Raw genomic sequence first — 25,853 nt, forward strand, 5'->3', positions numbered from 1 at the left:
TGCTCCACTGTAACACTGTTTATATTTACGAAAAAAATACCTTAGTAACCACGTTTAAAAACCAAACATATTCAATGTTTTTTGGTTAAAACCCTTTCAAATTTGCAATCAAAATTAAAGTTTAATTAAGATACCAATTTGATTTACTTTAAAGGCACAAAATAGAAAAACAAAAACAAAGAACACCGCTTTGATCAAAGACAACGTGGTAGCACAACCTAAGTCTCAGTAAAAGGAACAATTAGGGATGTCCTTACCTGATGAATACAGGCTCCAGGGAGGCACCTTCGACATGTTCATCGTGCGTTTCTTTGTAGGCTCCAGTTTGGAAACTTTCTATTACTTTTCACAAAAACAGCAGAGCAGCGTCCGTCACAACCGAAGCGTCGGGATGCAGTAATCAATGCAGCAATCCCGAGTACGCAAGTGCAGTGGGGGATATTCCAGACACTGTATAGGAATATAGGCATTATAGCTAAGCCCTACCGTACTGCCAACCGTACGTCAAACACGAGCAGCGACGACTGTCTCGTCCCTTTCGCACAGGGGTGTAGTTTTCGATGTACATTGAGCAATTTGCATGTGTTGTGCACTCAAACACGTGTATCGAAGCCACAATGGACAACTTATCTGTTATGACTGGCTTTAAGGACTATTTTTGATACTAAATTAATGTCGAACCCCTCTGAATCGACTCGTTCAGTTTTTGTTGTCGATTACTGTCACATCAGATTTTAAATATGCTCCACGAGATACTTCTTTGAATGAAACCTTTAGATTATACTTGACAAATACTTGAACTTGAAAGAATTTGACAATCTTGATTGCGCAACATTGTCAAACAAAGTGTTCAAAAAAGTTAGATTCAATTACTTTTAAATAATTCTCATTTTTGTGAACTTATCTTCTCATGTAAACTTTGTAAAGTCGCCTTAACTTCTTATCTTGACTCCATTTCTGAAAAAAAAACAAAAGATCAGCATTAATTTCAATTAAATAGACCAGACCAGGCCGACGTTCAAAAAAGTTTTTTTATTAAAAAAAGTATATCCTCGACATAATTAATAATAACTTAATTTATGTTAATCTCAAGCAAAACCTGAAAGCTGTCAGCTTCGAAAATGTTCGTTACAAGATCGTTTTCAACTTATTCAAAGTTGTGAACAGGGTGTAACGGTCAATTAGCATGCTTCGATGAAAGCTAGATAATAATATACCCAACCAGCATCTGGCGATTTGTACCAGACACATTATATTTAAACTGGTCAAAAACGAGGGCTCGGACCCTTCTCAATTTATAAAAGACTCTTTGTTCTCACATTCATTGAAGTACTGCACAATTGGATCGAGTAATACACCTTTTAAATCGACTCCAAAATTGTTACTACGGGCACTTAATTTTAGTCTGGTTTCTGTCCCTACAAAGGACGCCTTGTGATAACCGTCAAAATAACCAGCGGTTTCCGGTACAACTTTAAACACTAACTTAAAACATTTAAATCACAAACTTCAACAAAAGTTATTGAAAATGGAAAATGTGATAGTTTTCCTAAAACATTTTTTGTAAAGACATTTTTCCATCTGTAAGTATTGAACATGACTAACACGTTTCCTCTGACGCACGTTTCAGGTATTCCAACATTCAGGAGAAAATCTCCTAATTTTCCCCAAACGTTGGCCAAACACCCACAAACATTTGATAAATTGGTTAGTATTTTGATTTATAGCTATTGCGTGAGACGAGCGAACGACGCAAAACTATCTGTCTCTTTTTGCTTAGGAAGGTTGTGTATGTGCGAGAGTGACAGGATATTTAATTACGCAGTTTTTAGGAGCAAGAACAGTTGTAATGTTTCATCACGTTCTTTGGCCTTGAAGCCAACAATATGTCTCCCCTCGTATCAAAGTCTGAGAGGGGAAAATTTATTGATTGCCTCGAGGGTTCGCCCCTTTATTATACCTGGCGACGAAATACTATAAATTAGGTCAACCGAAATTTGCAAATGGCTTTAAAGTTCTTTTTTTTAGGAATATGTTATTTTTTTACTTACCACACTCTTGGGTCTTAAAGAATCGTGCCCTCTAGACGTATAGGCAGACATATATGGACCCTATCTAAAAGTAGATAGTAGGGCTGATTTTTGAGTCGAGTCGTTTCTATCACTTATAGAAACGACACTTATATAGGAAATAGGTTAAATGAAACAAGGGAATACGTTTTTTATTATTTTTTATCACATCAATCACTACATCAGGAAATGTGAATTATCCTAAAAATACTACGGTAAATACAACATTTAGTAAAATTCCTAAGAAAAATAGGTTTGTAGAGGAGTAAAAATAATTTGTTCGATTTTATTATAGTAAATAATCATATCAAATTAGGCCAAATGAAACGATACTAATAATATATTCTCAAATAGGTTTTAAAATGTATAGAGACTCCAAAAGGTAAACAATATAAAGCCTGTCCTGCTATCTAGGCGGATCAGTGTGTGACTGTAGGAAACATAGCTTCCTCCGCCAGCTCTGCATCTAGTAAAACTGAAAATAAATAAAAAGGCTTAAACTATTCTGACACTCACATATACGGCCAGAAAACACCGATGTGCACAGAGAAACCTACAACCTTCGCAGCTAACTAACTCGACAATTAGGGACTTTCAAGAGACAGGGTTGAAGAGCCGCGAGAAATTCGGATTGAGACATAGATTGGGAATTGTCGAATGTTAAAAATTAATATTTAAAGTGGCTGAACGCTGGGGTGCGTTCGTTACGTCCGCCAATTTTTGAAGCGTCGTCGCAGTCACGCCGCACACAGCAGTACGCTACCAGGTGGGCTCGATTGACCACACATGGGCAGTAGGCCGGAGAGAAGTTCTCCGGGAAGCCGTTGGCATCCTTCTTGGTTCCAGGATTGTCGCGGCAGGCCGGGAACGTGGTGCTGTACTGCGGGAAGATCGGGCTCCCTGGAATAACATAATTAGGAATGTTTAACATCTGCATGTCTCGTCTACAATCGAAAGTCCTTTGTACGTAGGATTAGAAAGGTATTCTTACCGCCTTCACGACGGAACACCTTCTCGAGCTGCTCCCACTTGACCTTGTCGCAGTCGCTACGTGAGCAGCAGATGGTGCCAGCCACGACGTGGTTGCGGTTTAGGTGGTTGGCAATCGTCTCCCTGTGGGAATCGAGAGTCGGCAGGTTCCGCATGCCGATGTCGTTACGCCACTGCTGGCGATGAGGAACGCCCGAAGCGTTCATTGAATTCATATCTGAAATCAGTATACAATACAATTTACTCAATGAATATTTATCAATGTAAAAAATCAATGATTGAAGTCGCATTTAGGGCTTATCGCAAGGGCGTTGCGAAGGCGTGGTTTAAATAAAACATTCGCCTTAATTTAATCTATTTAAAACTCTTTTATGGTTTCTGGCTTCAAGTGACACACTCGCTTCATCGCTTCTCGCGTAATAACTTACTTCAAAGACTAATTCAACTACAAAAGACATTAACATAGCGTTGTGTAATACTTATATCATAAGGCACAGCTAAAAATAGAACCAATCGCAATAGGAAGTTGTTACTAAGGGTGACGTACAAACGATATCAATACGTTACGATTCCCTACACTTGTACAAATCTGAATACTGAGTACTTACCGAAGTGGATCAGCCACGCAAGCAAACGGTAATAGTGGATGAATATTTTGACGGTTTTCGTTGGGCTCGGGGTGAACTGCGAGGCTGTTGAGACCGGACTACCTGACCCGGGTATGGCTCTATTGACGGATGCAACATGGCACTATTGCGCAAGTGCAATTTTAGGCCGCCTACATACTGACCCCTATCGCTACGGATATTATGTCGTAAACTGAGATGTGGAGGGAAAGTTAAAATATTTTGATCGGTGGGATTAAAACGGTTTTACAAAAACTTGTAGAAACAACGTGTGTTTTAGAAGATTTTGCCTTTGACTTCGTTTGCGAGGTTATAAAGAAGGAATTAAAAAAATCGGTTACTTTTAAAGTATCCTGAAATGGAATTTAAAAACAAATTATTTCAATAATGGTGGTGATTGGCGAGTCCGACTTGATAATCAAACCAGCCAGTTAGCCTTGCCTTTGCAACAACATTTTTCTTTTGCTTTGGAGTTATGTTGAAACAGAGTCCTCTCCTCCAATGATATTTCCAAAAAAAAATATGTTTGGAGCGTGAAAAAGCTTATTGAAAAATTAAATACTTATAACGCCTAACTTGTTCTTTTTATTAGGGATTAACTATAAAATAAAATAAAAACTTCACTTTAGATAATACCTATTAAATCGTTATAATCAAAAGATAGGCATACGCTCTTATGGGCTCCTTTTTTAATTTGTATGAGAAACAATTCTGTTATACATGATTTTTAAGTAGCTTTACCCGATGTCGCAGCTCCCGAAAAAAAATTACAATGTCGCCGCCTTTTTTAGTATTTCTCATTGCTGCTCTGTTCCTTTAGATGAAATCGTGATGTAAAGATTATCGCTTCAAAAACTTAATTGAAGCGGAACTTAACGGAACCATATTACTAAGGACCCGGTGTCTGTTTGTCTGTCTGTCACCTGGCTGTATCTCAGGAACGGTGATAGCCAGACAGAAATACAATGTGACAAGGCCATAAAGGATTATTGAAACCATATAGTTTTACAATTTGTGCTGGTACATATTACTGTAACGCTCGGAATTGTAATCTATCATCTGCATTTTATGAAAGTTAGCTACAAAACAGTGTGATAAATCATCGAGAATATTTACGATTTACTATAACCTATTTTAAAAGATTTTTTTGTTACAATTGTGTGGTATAAAAAAAAAATGAAGGAAAATGCATTTATGTTTACACCGCAAAATGTCGCTTTCATCATCATCATCATTCTTGAATGACCCACAGTTGGGCAAAGATCTCCCGTTGTTAATATCTACCGTTCTTCTCTGCCTCATGTCCTTCGCGTCCATTCTATTTCAGCTATATTGTTATATCGCCTGTCCATCACGTCTGTCCTGTACAAAGCGACAGTATTTAGACCGTTACCATGGCTACAATCTTTCTACAAATCATCAGGTTTATTCCTTGTGCGTTTTGTTTTTAATTCTGTTAATCAATACCCCTTAACTTCTTAAAAGTAGTATTTGTCCTTTCTCGCTCTCTAAAATACATTTTTAGTTAAATTAGTTTAAACTAATTTAAAATGTGTCTCAGTCTGAGATAAGTTTACTCATTATTAATAATTTATTAATCCTTATAAACATAAATGACTTCGAATATAAAGACTGCTTCAATACATCATTATAGGACTTTTAAAATTAATAAATTTTTACATTCCATTGAAAAGATATCATGAGATTAAAAAAATAAGTTATTTGAAAAATATTGCATGGTCGGTGGTCGCACCGGCGTCATCGGTAACGAAACATAAAACCGTCAATTGATGAGTCCGACTAGGTAATCAAACCAGCCAGTCAGCCTTGCCTTTGCAACAACATTTTTTCTTTTGCTTTGGAGTTATGTTAAAACAGAGTCCTCTCCTCGAAAGATATTTCCAAAAAAAATATGGTTGGAGCTTGAGCAAGCTTATTGAAAAATTAAATACTTATAACGCCTAACTTGTTCATTTTAATAGGGATTAACTATTAACATAAGATAAAAACTTCACTTTAGATAATACATCATATATGTACGAGTATATAAATCGTTATAATCACAAGATAGGCATACGCACTTATGGACTCCTTTTTTAATTTGTATGAGAAACAATTCTGTTATACATGATTTTTACGTAGCTTTACCCGATGTCGCAGCCCCCGAAAAAAAATTACAATGTCGCCGCCTTTTTTAGTATTTCTCATTGCTGCTCTGTTCCTTTAGATAAAATCGTAATGTAAAGATTATCGCTTCAAAAACTTAATTGAAGCGGAACTTAACGGAACCATATTACTAAGGACCCGGTGTCTGTTTGTCTGTATATCACCTGGCTGTATCTCAGGAACGGTGATAGCCAGACAGAAATACAATGTGACAAGGCCATAAAGTCTGACACAGTTTGACAATTTGTGCTGGTACATATTACTGTAACGCTCGGAATTGTAATCTATCATCTGCATTTTAGGAAAGTTAGCTACAAAACAGTGTGATAAGTCATCGAGAATATTTACGATTTACCATAACCTATTTTAAAAGATTTTTTTGTTACAATTTTGTGGTATAAAAAAAAATAATGAACGAAACTGCATTTATGTTTACACCGCAAAATGTCGCTTTCATCATCATCATCAGTCTTGAATAACCCACTGTTGGGCAAAGATCTCCCGTTGTTTATATCTACCGTTCTTCTCTGCCTCATGTCCTTCGCATCCATTCTATTCCAGCTATATAGTTACCTGTCCATCACGTCTGCCCTGTACAAAGCGACATTATTTAGACCGTTACCATGGCTACAATCTTCGTTTATTCCTTGTGTGTTTTGGATTTTTTTTAATTTAATTCTGTTAATCAATACCCCTTAACTTCTTTAAAGTAGTATTTGTCCTTTCTCGCTCTCTAAAATACATGTTTAGTTAAATTAGTTTAAAATAATTTAAAATGTGTCTCAGTCTGAGATAAGTTTACTCATTAATAAAAAGTTAGCGATAGTAAGTATTATTAGTAGGTGCACCAAAAATATAAATTTAAAGTTTAAAAAACACTAAAATAAGCTATTATAGGTGCACAGAAAATTTAAAAATAAATTACGGATCGTACAAGTTGTCTCATTTCTGGGCTTAAGTCTAAACTATGTGCTGTTAATTATATCGTATACTAGCTGTTGCCCGCGACTTCGTCCCCGTGGGTAGAAGATATAAGTTATGATTTATACCTGCCTTGGATTTTTTCACATTTTCCATTGTATCTTCGCTCCTATTAGTCGCAGCGTGATAGTTTATAGCCTAAAGCCTTCCTCGATGAATAGTCTATTCAACACAAAAAATATTTTTTACCAGTTCTTCCTGAGATTAGCGCGTTCAAACAAACAAACAAACTCTTCAGCTTTATATATTAGTATAGAGTATAGATTTGATTACTAGTCGGCGTGTCAGTCACGCTGAATATAAAGTTCTTTTATTTAATTTAAACTTTTTATTAATCCTTATAAACATAAATGACTCCGAATATAAAGACTGCTTCAATACATCATTATAGGACTTTTAAAATTATTAAATTTTTACATTCCATTGAAAAGATATCACGAGATTGAAAAAATAAGTTATTTGAAAAATATTGCATGGTCGGTGGTCGCACCGGCGGCATCGGTATGGAAATATAAAGAAAAGAGTTAAAGTAACTGAGGGTAACAAAGACGAGAAGAGTAAGCGTAAAAACTCAGGAGCTACAGGTCGAGTTGAAAAATTATGTCAGTGTTAGATAGTATCCATGGCACTGATAAATTAACCAGCAAAATTCTAGCTCCAATACTGGTTGATTTTGATGTGCCGTGCTTCTCCGAGGCTGTGGATGCCTGGAGACTCGCATGCCCAAGTGAAAATTTACCTGGCTGCCCATCATCTAAGAAGCTGTAGCTGTAGTATGATCACCTGATTTCTACTCTGCCGCTCCTGCAGAGCGAGCGCGCCTCCTAGCTATGAGTGAGTGGGAGTCAGGTCTTTGGTTTTATGCACTACCGTCGTTGAATATAGGCGTCTTGTTCGACGACACAACTTTCCGTCTCGCTGCAGCCCTAAGACTAGGTGTTGCTTCTTAAATTGTTTTCTGTATCGCTGCCGCTGTGGTGAAGTGGTCAACTGCCTCGGTCGCAAGGGTCGTCACGCGAATATTAATGACATTATTCGTCGAGCTCTTGTTGCCGTCGGCGTGCCGGCTGTATTAGAACCGAATGGTTTGGTACGCGATGATGGCAAGAGACCAGACAGTATGTTTTTGTTCCCTTGGAAGATAGGTAGGCCATTAGTGTGGTACGCCACTCGAGTCGATCCTCTTGCGCCATCTCATCTTCCCGACTCTTCGTGCTGCGCTGGCTCTACTGAAACTTTAAAGCCGTGCTGGCCGAGTGCCAAAACGCTTATTAAATTTTAGCAAAGCGCCTTGTTCACACTTCTCGTGACCCAAAGGCTGGTTTTTACCATTAGCCATTCAACGTGGAAATGCTGCCAGCCTTTTGGGCACACTCCCAGCCGGCAGCGATGACAATGAATGAATTTTTGATGCTATCCAGTGTAATTTGACCTTCAAAAAGTGCTACTTTATATCTTCTAATCACAGCTAGTAAGCAAATAAATATTTCTTGATTCAAACAAATAGGTACTTTAATTAACAAAACTGTGAAATCTATGTGCTATGCATCTTCATACTTTCCTTTAATTTCCAGTAATTCGTTATGTTTATGTTAGTGGAGTGGAAGTTAGGTAGTGAAGTGAAGTGAGGAATTCGTGGCTAAGCTATAACTGCATAAGTGAATCGACCGCAGGTTAAGCTACACTTGACGCGGTAGGTCCGTAGATAGGTCATCTTTGTCAAAACAAGCTCTTCCGTGTTTCGAAAGGCACGTTAAATTGTGGGTCCCGGCTGTTATTCCTACATCTATGACAGTCGTTACAGGCAGTCAGAAGCGTAAAAAGTCTGACAACCAGTCTAACCAAGGGGTATTGTGTTGTCTAGGTAACTGGGTGGAGGAGGTCAGATAGGCAGTCGCTCCTTGTAAAACACTGGTACTCATCTGAAACGGGTTAGACTGGAAACCGACCCCAACATAGTTGGGAAAAGGCTAGGCCGATGTGATCTTTTCTGCTACGCAACAGATTCGTGTTTGAAGTAGAGATATTTTTGCATGCCTGCCTGTATAATGTAGGACAGATATACTGGTAATTTAAAAGATTTCCTATATAATGACATCTTATTCGCAACATATTTTGACTAAGGTGTAGAGTTTGTGAAGTTAGGCCTTTTAGAGTAAGGGCGTGTAGTGTTAGAAGCTTGGCTCTACATGAGATTTGATAACTTTTTGATAGTGCGAGTCATATGGGCTCGTCTTGGCAACATTTTACATGAAAATGTTTTTATGGGATATATTATTCTGTATATTTATAAATAATTTATGGGTTTTGATCTGATTCTGTACGTCCAGGGTGATTATATGGACTAAATAGATGGGAGTCAGTCGCAGTCTCTACTAGTAGCCGATAGTCCGTGATATTTAATAACGTTAGTTAATATTTTAGTCTTCAACGTTTCCATCTTGAGCCCTACCTGAAATGATGCAGATTGGAAATCCTCGATCATCATCAGCAGCGGAAGGTTGCCGGCAAATCATAGTTTAGATAAGTATAACACGTCGTTGAATCATTCGAATGAGATGAGGTTGAGTCAGTCTTCTTTTATAATTGAACACAGATTCTGTTGCGTGTGCTTATAAATATTTAAGCATGCATATACCTTCCGCTGTCTTCCAGAACTTCTTCTATAGCCCAGACTTCTATTCTTTCCTTTAAGCCGAGGAAAGTTATTGTTATTGACTTCATGTGTTCGTGGGATTATTTGATGACGATTTTTATTGTTTGAAGATGATCGCATTTGTTATAGCCTGTGGTGCCCGTGGTTAGTATGCATTAGTCTAGATAAGAGGCTGATTGGTCTGTAGCAATAGAGTTTCCTTATGTTCCCTTTTTTTAAGTGGTGCCATGATAGCATTGTTCCTCTTTGTTGCAGTTATACGCTTTTAACTGATCTTCTGTGGTCTGTTTAAGACCTTTACGTGTGAACCTCCTGTGTATAACACCACACCCACCTGGGGCGCAGCGGCTCTTAAATTGCTTTAATGCGGGTTCAATATCCTCATGACTCACATCAGGCAATTCTACAGAAACCTCATTTTGTATCGGTGGAAACAAAATAAAATAGAAAATTCACTACAAATTTTGCAAAATTTGTAGCTTCGGTTAGACGGTTATTTAAATCTTTAATAGACATTTTATCTAACGTCATCTACAGCCATACGGCTTATTAACTTTCTTTTACGTTTCAGTTGAAGAAAAGAAATTTAAAAAAGTGTCTTGAAATCTTACACAGCTCTTCCGTAAGTAATTTAATAATCGCGAGGAGTTTCACAAACGCACACAAAAGTGAACTAGAACAAGCATTCGTAAGTCAAACAAATGCTTATACTACGCGGGGATCGAAACCACGTCGCGCGCTTGTCTCAACGTGGTGATCCGGACCGGATCCACTCGGCTATCCGGGCAGTCAAAAGAAACGTGCGGCGTGCAGTTAAATGTACTACAATTGTGCACATCAATGATCGTTCACATCGGAATTGCCTCCTTGAAATGTGTTGTTGCAAAATGTTTATAAGAATTATCAAAAGACGGAACAGTTTCGACCATCATAACTAGAATGATCGAAATCATAAAATTATTCAAAATTGGGCCCGAGGCACGAATCTTTAAATGAATCCTGATTTAAAAAAGTTTTCAAACAACCATATATTTTTTATCTTCTTTTCTGACTGGCCTATTGGCCTTACGGTTATTAACCGAAACAGGAAAATTGTGTGATGAGCACCATCATTATTTTGTTTTGTCTGGGTGAAATTTATCTATAATATTTATGTATTCTGAAATATACATATAAGTACATTTATCAGTTGTCTAGTGGTGTCTGATCATACAAGTTTTACTTAGTTTAGTTTAAACTAGATGGCGTTGTGTGAAAGTTGTAGAATATTATTTTTATTTTTTATTTAAAAAACGACTCCCGCAATCTGGAATTCAATGTTTGTGTCGCAAGTGCTTCACAAATACAAAAGAGAGCACAAGCATTCGTGGCTCTTACAAAGTATTGGCCTACGCGGTGGTCGAGCCCGCGCCACGTGGCACTCTGTGGGTTCGGTGTGGTAACCTCAACCACTCGCCTATCCATCATCGGCCTCATCATCGGCCTAGCCTTTTTCCAACTATTTTGGGGTCGGCTTCTGGTCTAACCGGATTCAGCTGAGTAGGTACCAGTGTTTTACAAGGAGCCACTACCTATCTGACATTCTCAACCCCGTTACCTGGGCAGCACGATACACCTAGTCTAACCATAAACCGGTTGTCAGACTTTTAAGCTTCTAACTACGTGTAACAATTAAAGATGTAGGAATAACAGCCTGGACCCATAATTTAACGTGCCTTCCGAAACATGGAGGAACTCGTCATGACAAAGATGGTCACTCATCTACGGACCAACCGCGTCAAGCGCAGCTTAACCTGTGATCGATTCACTTATGCGGTTATAGCTTAGCCGGGAGCTCCTCAATATGTATGTATACTACGCCATCAATACATACCTATATGATATTCAGGTCGGGTAGCCATCTTACTTATTGATTAACAACATGTAGCTTCCTTAATAATTTATATATTGACACGTGTTTACGTCAATATCCTTAGTTACGCCTAACAACCAATTTTCCTTTCCCGGAAACGAATGTTTACACAATATTGGGCGTTGATAATTATGTTCATTAGATGATATTGTTGAAATACAAGTCAGCGGAAGGGATCATGATTACACCCAATACAGCTCAATATAAAAACAATTTCTCTAATTTGTTATTCATTATCATATTTATTTGGTGTTCTTTCCTCAGTATCGGATTTACAAAAATGGTATTACAATTTAAACTTACAATTATATACAAAAAAATTAAAACTACAATTATATACTTACAAAGTACATTCTAAATATTAATACTGAATAAACATTTTACAAATAATATTAATTATAATATAATAATATTAATATTAATTAACACAGCCTTAATTCAAACTTAGCTTTAATCTTAACGAAGTGTCTTGAGAAATTTAACAAATAATTAAAACCTTTTAAGATACATAACAGCTCATAAAACACTAAACAGTTTGGAGAATATAAATAGGTTGAAATTAACATAGAATTATGCCCAAAATCATCTGGTTCTACATTTGCAGAAATACGACAGCCAGAATAATACTGATCTAAGTTATCTAATTTATTAAACTGTTCCGTGTAAGCAGTGACCAAATTAATTTCACTTTTACAATTCATTCTCATATTAACCTAAATGCAAGGATAGATAAGACTCCCAAAGTAATAAAGTTTCAAGAAAGGAGGCCAGATTCAATTAGCAACTGAAATTATCGCCTTAATCTTAGTCTTTTAATCTACTATACCCTTTAAATTTCAGAAGTTTCTAATTAACTTTAACTATCGCATTAAATTGCCAGAGAAACTTAGAAGTAAGGGGGAAGAAAGGACCCCCAAAGAATAAAGAAAAGAAGTTACTAAAAGCAAGGAGGTTGAATTCACCAAGAAATTCAAATGTACAATGATTCTGAAACTGTGCCTAGAAGTTAATAAAACAAGCAACGCAATTATAGCCATTTTTTTTTAATAAGTCTAGCAGCAGCTCTAAGAAATTTAATTATTTTATCGCGGGGGCCTTTCAGAATCATTCAAGTCACTTGCACAAAGACACCCACCCATTCTCAAGACAAGCATTCGTAAATCTCAAAAATACTTATCATTAAAGAAAATAGAAAGAAGAAACTACTAGTTGCATATAGTTTCATTAAATAATTGTTTCACATAAACAGGTCCTAAGTTAATTTGAACTTATTCTGAGCATAACTCAATTTTAAAGAACCCTTAATGATACAAACATTCTACAGAGATTAATTAATGGAAATTGAATTACACACTCACTATTCATATTTTTCTAAGCATTTTCCAAACAAAATAATTGGAAATTCAGTACGGGGCGGAACACTCACGGTGAACACAATGAATTTCCAGTTATTGTTTCAAAAACATTCTCAGGAGAATACGAATAAATTATTGTCAAATTTAATCCAGGATACACAGCTTCATGGGATATTGTAAATAGCAGAATTGAAGCCCTAATTGAAGCACTAGAACATCACTCTTTGCATTTCTCTGTTTTATTCAAGAATTCTTCCATTTTGCAAGCTATAGAAGCAATGCACTTTGTTGCAATCCTCTTTTATATATGATATGGATTCCATAACTTATAATCGGATACAAAATGGAAGTAAAATCCTGACGAAAGAGAGTTAATGATTAAACAGTAACTATGGCTCAGTAGCTAACAAGGTGAAGATGTTACTAATATCATTAAGCTACAGGTTCTACTTTCATATTAACTAATAAAACATCTGAATTTTCAACAAATGATAAAAGTAAAATTAGAGTTTCAACATATAATCCAAAACCGCTCAGCAAAATAAATGTTATATTTAGGTACTTTACTTAAAATAATATAAAAAACAGACTAGACTAGCCCTTTCATAAGCTCGGAATAACACTACTGATAAACTCAAATTCAAATAAATCATAACCATCGCATTAAATAAAACATGGTTTATTCTGCCTCATTTAATTAGATCATAAAGAGTTTTACATTTAATTAGGTACACTTAAAAAGAATACATGTTATTAAACTAGAGAGATAATGTTTAAAATCGCTGCATTAAAGTCAAGTTAAAACGGTGACTTTATAGTAGTACTCGTAACTAGGTATTATCTTATCATAAGTAGGTACTAAATACTAATAGAGTATCTTAGATCGCTCAGCCTATAAAATTGCCTAGATAAAATAGTATACAAACAGGTAGTTGACACAATATTAGGTACACCGCCAGACGTAGGGTTATACGGCTATAAAAACTGTAAACATTTATATAAATTATTGTTTTTATAAGCTCGATAGCGTCGTAACCTTCCACCGTCCTTTGGACCAAAATATAAAAAACAGCTTCAAACTAACCTGAGTAACAAATTCAGATTAACCTAATAGTAACTTGGAATTCATTTAATATAATAAAAATACCCCGAAATCATTACCCTATCAATCCGTGTATGATAATAAAACAATTAACAGTTAGACACCCTTAAATAGTAACTGTAGTAAGTACAATAACCAGAAAAAATTACGATATTAATAAAATAAGAGACTTTGTAGTCATATAGAATTAGGTAAAAGTTCAAACACATATACACATAAGCATCATACACATAAGCTCACGTACAATACAAAACATCCTTAACATTTAAATAACGAAAACAATGGATCAACTAAACAATCTAGGTATCATCCTAAAACAACTGCATCTGCAACAGTAAACACGCAATTTTTGGCAAATGGCTAATGCACATAGAAAACACATATATTATAGAAAACATTGAATTGTAAAAACATGTATGAGACAAATATTTAAATCGCTAGCTAGAAAGTATGAGTATAGAAGTATAGTTGTAAGTGACTGGGAGAGTAATACAGTCAGTAATACTTGGTACCAGGGTTAGGGCTTAGCGTTTGGCGCGTTTGGCTTTCGGCTCGTCGCTCTGCGGCTCGGTGGGGGTGTGCGCGCTTTCGGTCTTGCTAGCAGCCACCAGCCCATAGTACATCCAGTGCGTGTACCTCATGTCGATGATGTAGGGGTCGACGCACTGCAGCGGCTTGTTGAAACTGTACTGGATGCAGTCCTTGCAGGAGCAGATGAACCTGCTGGTGAAGACATGGCTCCTGTAGCTGAAGTTAGGATCCCTGATGGCGTCTTGGTTGTTCAGATACACGTTTAGAGCGTATTCCTGCGTGCGCTGCCTACGGATCACTCCGTTCTCTATATCAATGTCCATCTTGGCCTTTTCGTCCTCATTCTCCAAGAGATTCAATTTTTCCGTATCATCCAACTTTTCCGTAAGATTCAGCTTCTCCAGATTTCCCATATTTTCTTTTATTGCCAAAACTTCAACTAAGTCCATGTTCTCCATGTCTGAAACTAGAAACAAAAGAATGTTAAATGTACGTATTCTTGAACTACACTTTTGCAGGAACATTTTAAGAAGTCTGAAGTGTTTATTACATTTTATTATTTCTTAGAGAAGTCTAATAAAGCCTTTAATATTCAGACCTTATTGTTTACAAACACATAGTGCGGATTAGACTTTGCGAAAATATACACACACTTCCGTACGGCACGAATAAAATGTCACATAAAACAACAACGATACAACCAAAAGGTAGAATATCGCGTAAAAAACCATTCATATTCGTAAACAAACTGCGTAAAAGCGGTCATTTGTCTCGCTATTTTCGGAATCCCTCATCCCCTTCGCAGAATCCGAACGCGCAACCGGCCGGCAACCAAACGACAACAAAAACAATGCTTACTTACTTCAAAAGATTATTCAACAGGTGCACTTGATGAGGTTTAAGTGTTGGTTACACTGTAACACCAGCTCCCTCAGCAATTATTTATTCTCCCACCGGCTTGCGGCTAGCGTCCCGCAAATCACTGCACATGACATCCAGACAATATTTATTGATTGATGCAACCTATTTGTGCGCAAGTGCAATTTGTTTCTTTGTTTGCACAAGTCTAGATATCTATACTGCACACATACATCAGAAAATCCTCTCAAACCTACGCTTTGGAATCGAGATATATGTACAAATAGGCCTATATGTGATGTTCATTAGTAAACATTGAAAAAATCTTTGAAAAATTTGGCCCATGGCAGCCGTGATGCCATTTTAATTATTGATAATTGATTAAATCTGATATTAGATTTCGAATTAATAGGAATATATAAAGCTAAAATTTGCTATACTATATTAGATCACTGCTTTATGCCTTTTCTTTGTATTTTTGAGGCATAACGGATCTTTGAGAGGAGAGTAGAGCCCTGACTGTCTTTGTAATGACTATTCTCCGCTGAATCGAAACAGCCGGCAGTCAGTGAGACTCGAACAAAAGGTGCGTGCACCTTTCATTTAAATAGGGTTCAATAAGTAAACACACAGGTTCAGTACACATTTAATTTCACAACATCGAGATACAAGAAGTTAAAAAATCATTGGTAAAAACCTGACGAAAAGTACATCGATGGGTTAAAAATTTTATCAAATGCCAAAAGTTTATCAAAGTTGTAAAGAAAAAGGAGTAAAAATTTGAGCCTGCAGTCTTTAGAGTTACATTTCGATACAAAACCTCCAAATTCTTTTCCCTGATAGTACTTTTTCGACCGAAACAAAACCCTGAACCTAACCATAATTTAAAATAATCGTTGTTTTTGAAAATGGAATTGATCAATCGAATACAAAGAAGTTAAGGTACACATACACGAAGACAAGAGTCAACATTAAATTGACGAACGACACAAAGATCATAATGTGGATAGACGTAAAACATTCTTGGCACATGTTTGAATGTTTACGTTTAGTTGGCCTGGATCTTCTTGATGGTTTCCTTGATGGTCTCCTTGTCAAGACGGCAGACGGTGAGGACCAAGCTGTCTTTGTCCTCAGAGGGACCGATCATAGCCACCACGATGTCAGCTTTGCCCTTTTTGCCCTTCTTCTTGTTGGCCTTGTTCATGCGCATTTCCTCTTGCTTCTCCTTTTGTTTAGCTTGGGCAAGGTTCATAGCTGGAATTAGAAAAAATGTATGTTATTATTCTGAATTGTCAACATATTTTTGTCTCTGTAAAGGTCTGGTAATGAGAACACTGAAAAATAACGTATTGATATCGTGATGTTTCGCAAGCCCTATCTCATTGAGTGACACAAATATACAGATGCGTACAGATTTCTAAATTCTTATATTGAAATCGCTTTCGCTTTAAATTCACAACGCAGAGGGGCGCAACGCAGAGCAACCATTTTGAATCGGCACTAGCACTTCATTTAATTGCTCATATTTATATACAACATGCTCAAATCACAACACTTCGCTAAGCTTGTACATTTACCTTTAGCTGAGCACAACTTTTGTTATTTGTCACGATAAACAATATTGTTTTAAACAATGGAAGCGAGGAGTGGTCAGCCTCTGTAGGCGTGGCCACACATCGCGTTAGCTCCCCCCCTACCCCCACCGGTCCCCCCGACACCCTTCGTATCGAGACAAAGAAACCTCGATACAACAAAGAGCAAATCTTGTATCTGACGAAAGGTGATATTTAAGTCAACACAATGAAAGATCAGCCTAATAATAGCTTAGCACTACCTACATGGGACTAATGGGACACTTAGCAGAACTTAAGGCGCCAACATGGTTTTTATCAAAAATCGCTTAAAAATGAGATCCTACATGCGTTACGCGCGTATGAGATCGTTTACTCACCTAGATTGACGTAGAAATGCCTCGGGATCCGTCTCTCTCGATAATATCAGCAGGAACGGAGATCTCGACCGACGCCTCACCTGGCTCAGGGCAAATGGGCTGACAATCGATATCAGGCCTGCAGCGCGCAAGTGCAATCCCGGCCGTACTGTCAACTACACGCCTCTAGGACAAACTAGAACCTAAAATGAACCCTAGATCTCTGAAATTAAGGCAGCGATCCTATCAAATGATCAACCCTAATTTGGGGTTGATTGTACTTAGATTCCAGTTTACGCAGATAGACAGCGTGGCCGCTAAAATGTTGCCTAGACTAAGTTAGTTTTAAAAATCTTTTTAAAATTTTAAAATAAATTTCTAAAGTATAGAAATTTATTTTTTAGACTTGTCTTTAATGTATTTCAATTAAAAAACAAAAAATGCAAGCAAAACAATTTTACTATCTACATTTCAATTTTTGCTTTACAGCATTTCAGTTTAATTCGATTAAATCTAAGCAATAAATCATAACTAAATATTAAGACGATCTCGTAAATTACTTTTAAAATTGATCTCACAACGAACCTTTCAAATAATAATAATATTTTCCCGAAAATTCAACTCTTATTTAAACTTTGCAAAGCTTATATTTTGTGAAATAGTCAAAACATTATTTTACATTAAAACCTCTTTAAAGTCTAACATTTACAAATACCGAAGCATACACTTTCGATTAATAATAAATTTCACAAAATCAGTTGAAATCTCCGTAAATTTCATAATTTCGGCTTAGACCGTGTAACAGGTATATTCGTACGTCTGTCTGCCGTTTGTTGGGGGTGGCACCACTATCGACGACAAAGTAATCGTATCGCAATACATTTTATTACGTCCCAATTGTGCAAGTCACGTGGTACACCCCAACTCGAAATACGCATCTGATTACTGAGAATTCGGTAAAAGGAAGATTGAGATCTCGAGATTATCTAGTTGACTACCTTTCGATTGCTGTGTATTTGGATCAGAAAGTGAATTGGCGGAACATCAAGAGCAGTTTGCGAGAGGCAGAGGTTTACTCGTATAAGCAAAGGCGAGCCTTCGGCGCTAGACGAATATAGCTTTGGCGCTTGGCTACGAAACAAAAATACCCTTGTTGCAACATCGGTAATCGCGAGAATATCTCAGAAGATCTACGTTCCTGTATCGAGGTTCTTGTGCAGCTGAACTTAAAGGCGATTGAAGTTAAAGTGTCACCACGGTGTTTATTTATCCGGTGTTTTTAGTGTTTGCGATTCTTCAAATAACTTACTTCTTACTCTGCACTGCACTTTATAAGACTTTAAGTACGTTGCGCACGTTGTGTGTGTCACCCTTGAGTGTATTTCGGCTTTCATTAGTAGAAATATTGTTTGAGTTGTATAAGATGGACATGATAGAGAAATGCAGTCAGATGATGGAGGAAAACCCGGAGGAAGTACGATCCTTCGTTATATGCATATTTTTATGCATATTATTCTACACGATGGAAACCATCGTGGATATTGTATCAAAATCTAGAATTGCTACTTTCTTTAAGGAGTTGTGAAACATCATTATGTAAACATTATTTATTTTGTTTTTTTTTTAATTCTTCTGTCTTCCCCGAATCCTATTCTTCCCCAAAACTCCACTTTTACTATTTTATTTGTATTCTAGTGTGTTTTATATTTCATGTTTGACAACATTGTTTTGAAATTCAAAATAGGCCTAACTTGTATCAATTTGGTATGTCAATTTAACAATGTCTTTAGGCTAAAATCTATCCCTAAGAATTTTAAATTTGGATGAATCTCTTCAAAAAAAAATAAACTGAATGTAACACTCATTTGTATGTTGTTTTATTACACCATCCTTGTTGCTCTGTAAGAGATTATATCTCTTGTTTATTTTGAGATGGAGGTAACCTATTTATTTCTAATCTCATTGATTTACTTGCTTCCCAGTACCACCAGTCTCTTAAATATAGAAAGAAATATATAATTACCTTGTCTTAATCATTAGACTACTTTGACTGCCAAATCAACAACTGGCTTGCATAGTGTGTTTGATAACACCCTGTTGTCAACTTTAATAGAGTAAGTATTTGTATTGTTTAAAATGAGCAAATGAATCAGACTTTAACTTTTTTTACCATGAAAGAAACTCCTTTAATTACCAAAAGAACTTTGAATATATTACTGCTGCTTAACATACAATGAAACTCCTTTTTATTTAAAGAACAACAACTTATTCGTTTGGTACATATTAGCTACATTCTTATGCCTTACTTAAATTAAAATATTATGACCTTCGCTTAATATTATTTTTGATTCATTTAAAAGAACAACTAGCTTGTCAAGGAAATTTGTCTAATTCAAACCTTCTAAAATTCAAATATTATATGTAAATTGGGATTTTTTTAAACACCTTTTATTTCCAAAATGACAATTCCTGTTTAGTGCCATTTTTAACCCTAGAGGCTTATTTGGGTATATTTAGGTACTATGGATGAAAATAGGACATATAATAAATAACTGATCAAAATTCGAAATTTCTGTTATCTGTTTTTTACCTTTCTATAGGTTCTAGGCTCATAAAAAAACTACATTTCAATATATTGAAACAACTCGTTTATGTAATTAATTTTGACCTAGAATCCGTCTTATTTGATAGAGGTGATAGATGAAAATGTGACATTTATCAGCACACACTTGCCTTGTTCATTTAGTAAGGTATATCTGTGTAATTGTTAATGGCATGTTAATCAAATATGGTAACTTATATATTATTATAATTCGTTTTTACCTCTTATCTTACTTGATTTGTTATTGTGACTTAAGGCAAGACATTTCTAAATCGAACGCCATACTTTCTTCACCTTCTAATTAGTGAAAGTCGCAGTGGAACTTTTCTAAACTTTGCTATAGGATTTGAGTACGATATCACCAATAAAATGATTTTAGGCTTATTATTATGAAACAATCATGACTGAAACTGCTAGAGGTCAGCTAGCCAAGACTTGAAATGGGTGATCTGCATTCAACTTGATGTAAAGTGTTTCCTTCCAAATATTTTATCTATAATATGTATGTATTTAGAAATATATAAGTAACTTTATCAGTTGTCTGGTTACCATAACACAAGCTCTGCTTAACTTGGGATCAGATAACCGTGTGTGAGTTGTTCCAGGATATATTATAAATATGAAAATGGTCCACCTTTTTACATACCTACAGAATTCTACTGTATCTTCATATATGTCACTAAAGTCCTCCTAAAGGAATTTAAATTTATTTTTATGCAGCCCCCTGAATAGCTTATATTCACAAAAAAGATAAACATTGATGACACTTCAAAACATAGAATAATAGAAAAAAAAATTACCATCCCAATCGTTTGAAACACCATGCGAGACAAAGTCTATCCTGTTCGCTAGTTTCTTATAATTATAATAATTAATCTGTACCCGTACGTTATATATAAAAAATACATTTTATGTTATTTATATTAAATCCCTATCTATAGCACTACAACTAAAAGTTACATTCCATTCTCGCCAGCCTTCTCAAACGAGTTCTCTAAGGTAATACGATAAGGCCTTTGGGATTACCTCAGGTAGTAAGCCCCGCCTTCAAGCCATATATGTTCGGAGGCCATACCTGCCGCAAAAAGTGCATGTTCACCTGCCGATAATAAATCATTCATTGGTTGCCTGAGCAGCAGGAGTGGGGTTAGCAAGATCGTTATCTTATTAGATAAACTTTTTTACGATAACCTCTTTGGGCTTCACTAATGTCATTGAAGGGTAAATAGTAATACTGTCTCTAACTTGAATCCTGTAGATAACTTATTAAGTGTTTAAGTGGCTTGTAGAAGATATAGATCTCTCTGTAAGGCAAAGGCACTCTGTAAGAAAAATACGTTAAAAAAAAAAAATAAAAAAAAATAAAATAAAAATATATTTATTAAAAACATAGTTCACATTACTTAAATACATGTACGAATACAAATGACTCGGATGTAAAACCAGTAAAAATATCTTAATAGTCATAATCATAGGAGTTGAGTTAATCTACAGCAAAACATAATAATATACGAGAAGGATGGTCTAAAGATAATATAGGGACACCCGAACTAGGTTTGTTTTAAACCTGTGTTTCGGGTTATCAGTGCAGAAAAATGATTGATGGATATTTTAATGTAATTCTATCACTTAATTGTATTATAAAAGACTAAGCAGGACAAGCTGTCCTGAATTATTTAATTACATTACCTGTACTTATTATTATAATTTCTAAGCTAAACAGTTTATTGTAATATTTCTAGCAATTTTTCCGTATCTGAGTAATTGAGGGACTGTAAGTATTCTGTTACCATTCTATTACACCTATTTAAGCTTACACTATATAACTTAAGTAGCCTGTTAAACTTGTTATATAAATAGGGTCCTTGAAATAAATAAAATCTGTTAGTAAAAGCATGTTGCGTTTGTGGGTTAGTGCAAACTAAATCCTTTCTTCTCTTGCCGGAAGGTACCGGGCTGAAACCAATTTCAGTATGCTGGAGTCGTACTATATGTAGAATAAATAACTGGCGTACTGTAAGTACTTTGCATTCCCTGTATAACTGGTGAGTAGGAAACCTGAAAGGACGAAAGGTGGCGACCTTTAGGATTGCTCTTTGAGCACGTTCTAGGGGCAAGATAATAGATTTAGATGCACCACCCCATGAGCCTATGCAGTAGGTAAGAATGGATTGGCACAAAGCCATATACACCTGGCGAATTAGATTAAAGTCTGCAATGTTGCGTAAGTGTTTAAAGATATAGATTAATTTACGTACTCTGGTGCATAATGAATCAATATGTTTACGGAAATTAAGGTGACTGTCAATAGTGACACCTAGATATTTAGTATTGTCAGTTTTTACTAATGTAGGGCAAGCGCATGCAGTCGCCGCGGACGCGCTCGTATTACACTTATGCGCATAAATATTTAGGTTAGTAGTCGACTTATTACTATTTCTCATTGAAAATAACATGTAATTTGTTTTACTTGAATTTAATGTTAGAATATTATTGTTAAGCCAGTTAGACACTACATTAAAACCATTCTGGGCATTTTGATAGACCTCATCCTTAGACTTGCCTGAGAACACAAGAGCTGTATCATCAGCATACGATATAATGACACCATTTTGCAGAGACAAATTGCACAGGTCGTTTATGTAAACTAGGAATAAAGTAGGTCCCAATATACTACCCTGGGGGATTCCGTAACTACTGCTGTTTAGTCCCGCACTTCTATATTGACCAATTTTTACGCACTGCTCACGGTTATTAAGATAGTCCGAGAATAATTTGAGCTGTGTTCCTCTTATACCAATTTTTTCCAGTTTATACAATAACAGAGAGCAAGCAATGGTGTCAAATGCCTTGGCAAGGTCTAAGAAGATCCCCATTGTGTACATACCTTTATCTAGACTTGTACATACATAGTTAGTTAGCTGATGCACCGCTTGGTTAGTTGATCTTTTTGATCTAAAGCCAAATTGGCGATCCGAAAGCAAATTATTGCTCTCAAGATATTTAATAAGCCTAACGTTAATTATTTTCTCCAAAATCTTAGAAATTCCTGATAGAACTGCAATTGGTCTATAATTGGTAATATTGTTTTTGTCTCCGGCTTTAAAAACTGGGGTTACTAAGGCCTTTTTAAGCAGATTAGGAAATATACCGTTCGATAAACATAAGTTAAATATGTAAGTTAGTGGAGGTGCAATTATGTGCTTGAATCTTTTTAGTACGCTATTTGGGATGTTATCCCATCCAACGGCACAAGAGTCTTTTAAACCATCTATAATACTAACAACCTCTTTAACGTCCGTATCTAATAACACAAACGAATATAAGGTATTAGGCGACATATGTGTAGTTTGTGGACAAGAATTTCGGGAATAATTTTCAGCTAAATCTTTACCCAAATTGACAAAATAATTGTTCACTTTATTTGCCGCTAGTATTGGAGTTACATCTGTTGCTAAAAGTTCTAGAGCAGAGTCTGATTTCTTAGATCTGAAAGTGTTACTTTTAACAACTTTCCATATCAGCTTACTGTTTTTGCCGGCTTTTTGTATTTGAACTTTGTCATATTGGGTTTTTATTTTTTTCAATAGGTTATTACAGAAATTCCTGTAGCGTTTGTAAGTAATGGAAAGCATCTCGTTATCAGGTGCAAGTTTTAGCTTTTGGTGAAGTTTATCCCTATGTCTAATGCAACGGACAAGGCCAGGCGTAATCCACGGCTTAATATTGCTGTATTTTCTAGGTATCATTTTGTTAGAGGTATTATTACTAATTAAAGTTTGTAATGAACCAACAAAATACTGCAAACTAATATTTGGATCACTAGAACTGTAAACGCGGTCAAGATTTAAGTCGCGTATGTCGTTTTCAAGTGTCGTCATGTTTAATTTTGTTATGCTACGCATACAGTTTTTTCTAGGTAACGAGGTTTGTAATGTTAGTAATATTGCTTGGTGGTCAGTAAGCGATGAATTCGTAATATAAGTTTTTGATGGTAATTTAGACTTTATAAATATGTGATCTAAGCATGAACCACTTTGGTGTGTAGGGTAATCATGAGCTGGCCATAGTCCATGGAATGTACAGATATTGAGGTAGTTATGTGCATGAGTGTTAATTTTCCCAGAAACAATGTTTATGTTTATGTCGCCTAAAAGTATGATATTATTATAAGACGAAAGCTGTTCTAAGATTATACTAAGCGAGTTTAAAAAAGTATCAACATTTTGAGATGGTGGCCTATATATAGCCAATGCTACTATGTTTAGGTTAATTTTAATCAAGAGGCTATTACAGCCTTGGAATAAGGGTTCTTCTACTGCTACTTTTAGGGTATTTTTAATATATATAACCAGGCCATCATTTTGATTGACATTTATCGCGGTTTTATACATAGTATAACCATCTAGCAATGGCAAATTATCTATTTGTTTTGATAACCAACATTCCGTAAGTACTATGATGTCACAGCTTATATCAAGGTTCTGTAGAAGAACTTCAAACCCACTAAAATTTCGGCAAATACTACGAATATTCTGAGTTAGGAAAGTTAGTAGTTTTTCACCAGTAGGAATATTCTTTTTGCAGTTTTCGACATTGCAGATTATTGCTTCAGATACGGAAAAATGATCAATTTCGCTTAAGAGATTATTTATCATTGCGTTAAGATGTAAATAAGTTAATACAAAAGAGAAGTAAAATCTAGTGTTTTAAGTGCTACTTACAAGTAAAATAATCGGCGCTCTTAGGCGCCTTCATAATCTATCGTGTGTATATAATTGTCCTCTGCATATTTGCGTGCTGGGCAGTTCACATCGCCAGTAGGGTGGTCACATTTACGCTTGAATCGCTTGCAGGTTGCACATTGGGCAGGAGCGGATTTGTTGTTGCATTCTTTAAAAGAATGTCCCATCTCCCCACAGTGGTTGCAAGTAGGGCTTGTTTCGCGACAAAACTTGGCTGCATGACCAAACTGTTGGCAGTTAAAGCATCTGGTCACTATTGTAAAGTCTCTTACTGGGCACGACGTCCAATTAATAAAAATACGGCCTTGATTAATCAGCATTTTTCTAATGCTAGCTGGAACTTCAATGATGTAGTTACAGGTAGGACGATCTTTCTTACCCGACTTGTGGCTCAATCTTACATCACTTAGAAATGACGCACGCGTAGTATTCGGCAATTTTTCAGAGAGGTTTTGTTCAAAAATGCACTCCATTACCTCCGATTCAGTAAGGGCTATCGGGACACCAACGACTGCGATACGAGGACGGCGCTTTGAGGGTTCTTCGACTTTGAGGCCTGAAGAAACCAGTTTTTCTGAAGTTTTCAGCTTCTCAATGTCGCCTTTGCTGTCCGCACTGATAATAACTCCTCCGTTTTTAATTTTCTTCAAACCACGGACTCGAAGTTTCAGCTCTCCAGGCGAGATAATTTTCTGGACAAGGGTCTTGGTATCATCACTGCTCTGCGTCTTGTCATTTGGGTAAATAGCAAGAGAGCTGAGATTGGCTGGGCGTACAAATTTGTCCTCTCCTTTTTTTACCATATTGGCATATGAAGTAGAACCTGACTGGCGTTCAGCTGCTACAACCTGTCTTAGTTCTTGGAGGGAGTTCGCGATGTCCTGTTCTCCTTGCAGTTGTCGTATAGTAACATGGGCCTGGATTGCCTTCTGCTTCAGGGACTGGTATAGTACCGCCATCTGAGATGTCCCATGAGAGACCTTACGGCATAGGTTGGTGACACGGAGTTTCTGGTCGTTATTCATTTTACCTTCAGCTACGATACCACAAACTTCCGACATAATGGAGTCGATAGAGGTCAACCATTTCTGGATCTCCGGCGTAGAAACGTATTCCACCTCAGGCTCAGTGGACGCTGGCGGCTCTCGGTCTCCAAGAGTCTGGTGTTGTTCAGACGGCGAAGGCGTCGGCGGTGGACTACGCCGTAATAATTGGCTACGCCCAAAAGGGCTTATTCCTGGGTTAGACATACTAACACAGAAAACACTCTTTAGTACTTAATAAAAGTGCTTCATCTTGTACAGTGTATAAAGATGCATACACGCGA

General features: G+C 36.4%; 1 protein-coding gene across 3 annotated transcripts; it reads right to left on the reverse strand.

Moving 5' to 3' along the window:
- Positions 1 to 2,356: 2,356 nt before the first annotated feature.
- LOC113508305 lies at positions 2,357 to 17,468 on the reverse strand. Of its 3 annotated transcripts, none has more exons than XM_026891270.1 (3): positions 17,201 to 17,468; positions 3,061 to 3,276; positions 2,357 to 2,969 (listed from the first exon to the last, which is right to left on the reverse strand). In XM_026891270.1, the coding sequence occupies exons 2-3, from the start codon at positions 3,272 to 3,274 to the stop codon at positions 2,737 to 2,739; spliced, it is 447 nt and encodes a 148-aa protein (XP_026747071.1). In that variant the 5' UTR covers positions 3,275 to 3,276; positions 17,201 to 17,468; the 3' UTR covers positions 2,357 to 2,736. The 3 variants fall into 3 exon arrangements, 2 of the variants coding, with proteins under 2 accessions (XP_026747071.1, XP_026747062.1); XM_026891261.1 differs by lacking the exon at positions 17,201 to 17,468 and adding an exon at positions 3,668 to 4,089; XR_003402015.1 differs by lacking the exons at positions 2,357 to 2,969; positions 3,061 to 3,276 and adding an exon at positions 15,755 to 16,503.
- Positions 17,469 to 25,853: the final 8,385 nt, after the last annotated feature.

Source organism: Trichoplusia ni, chromosome 1, assembly GCF_003590095.1.
Source record: "Trichoplusia ni isolate ovarian cell line Hi5 chromosome 1, tn1, whole genome shotgun sequence".
Taxonomy (NCBI): Eukaryota; Metazoa; Arthropoda; class Insecta; order Lepidoptera; family Noctuidae; genus Trichoplusia; species Trichoplusia ni.

Bases quoted from the DNA above. Each gene is read 5' to 3' on its own strand.
- LOC113508305 (XM_026891270.1), bottom strand. From the start codon at position 3,274: ATGAATTCAATGAACGCTTCGGGCGTTCCTCATCGCCAGCAGTGGCGT. The intron at 2,970-3,060 runs GTAAGAATACCT...ATGTTATTCCAG, and splicing joins GGTGTTCCGTCGTGAAGGCG to GGAGCCCGATCTTCCCGCAG.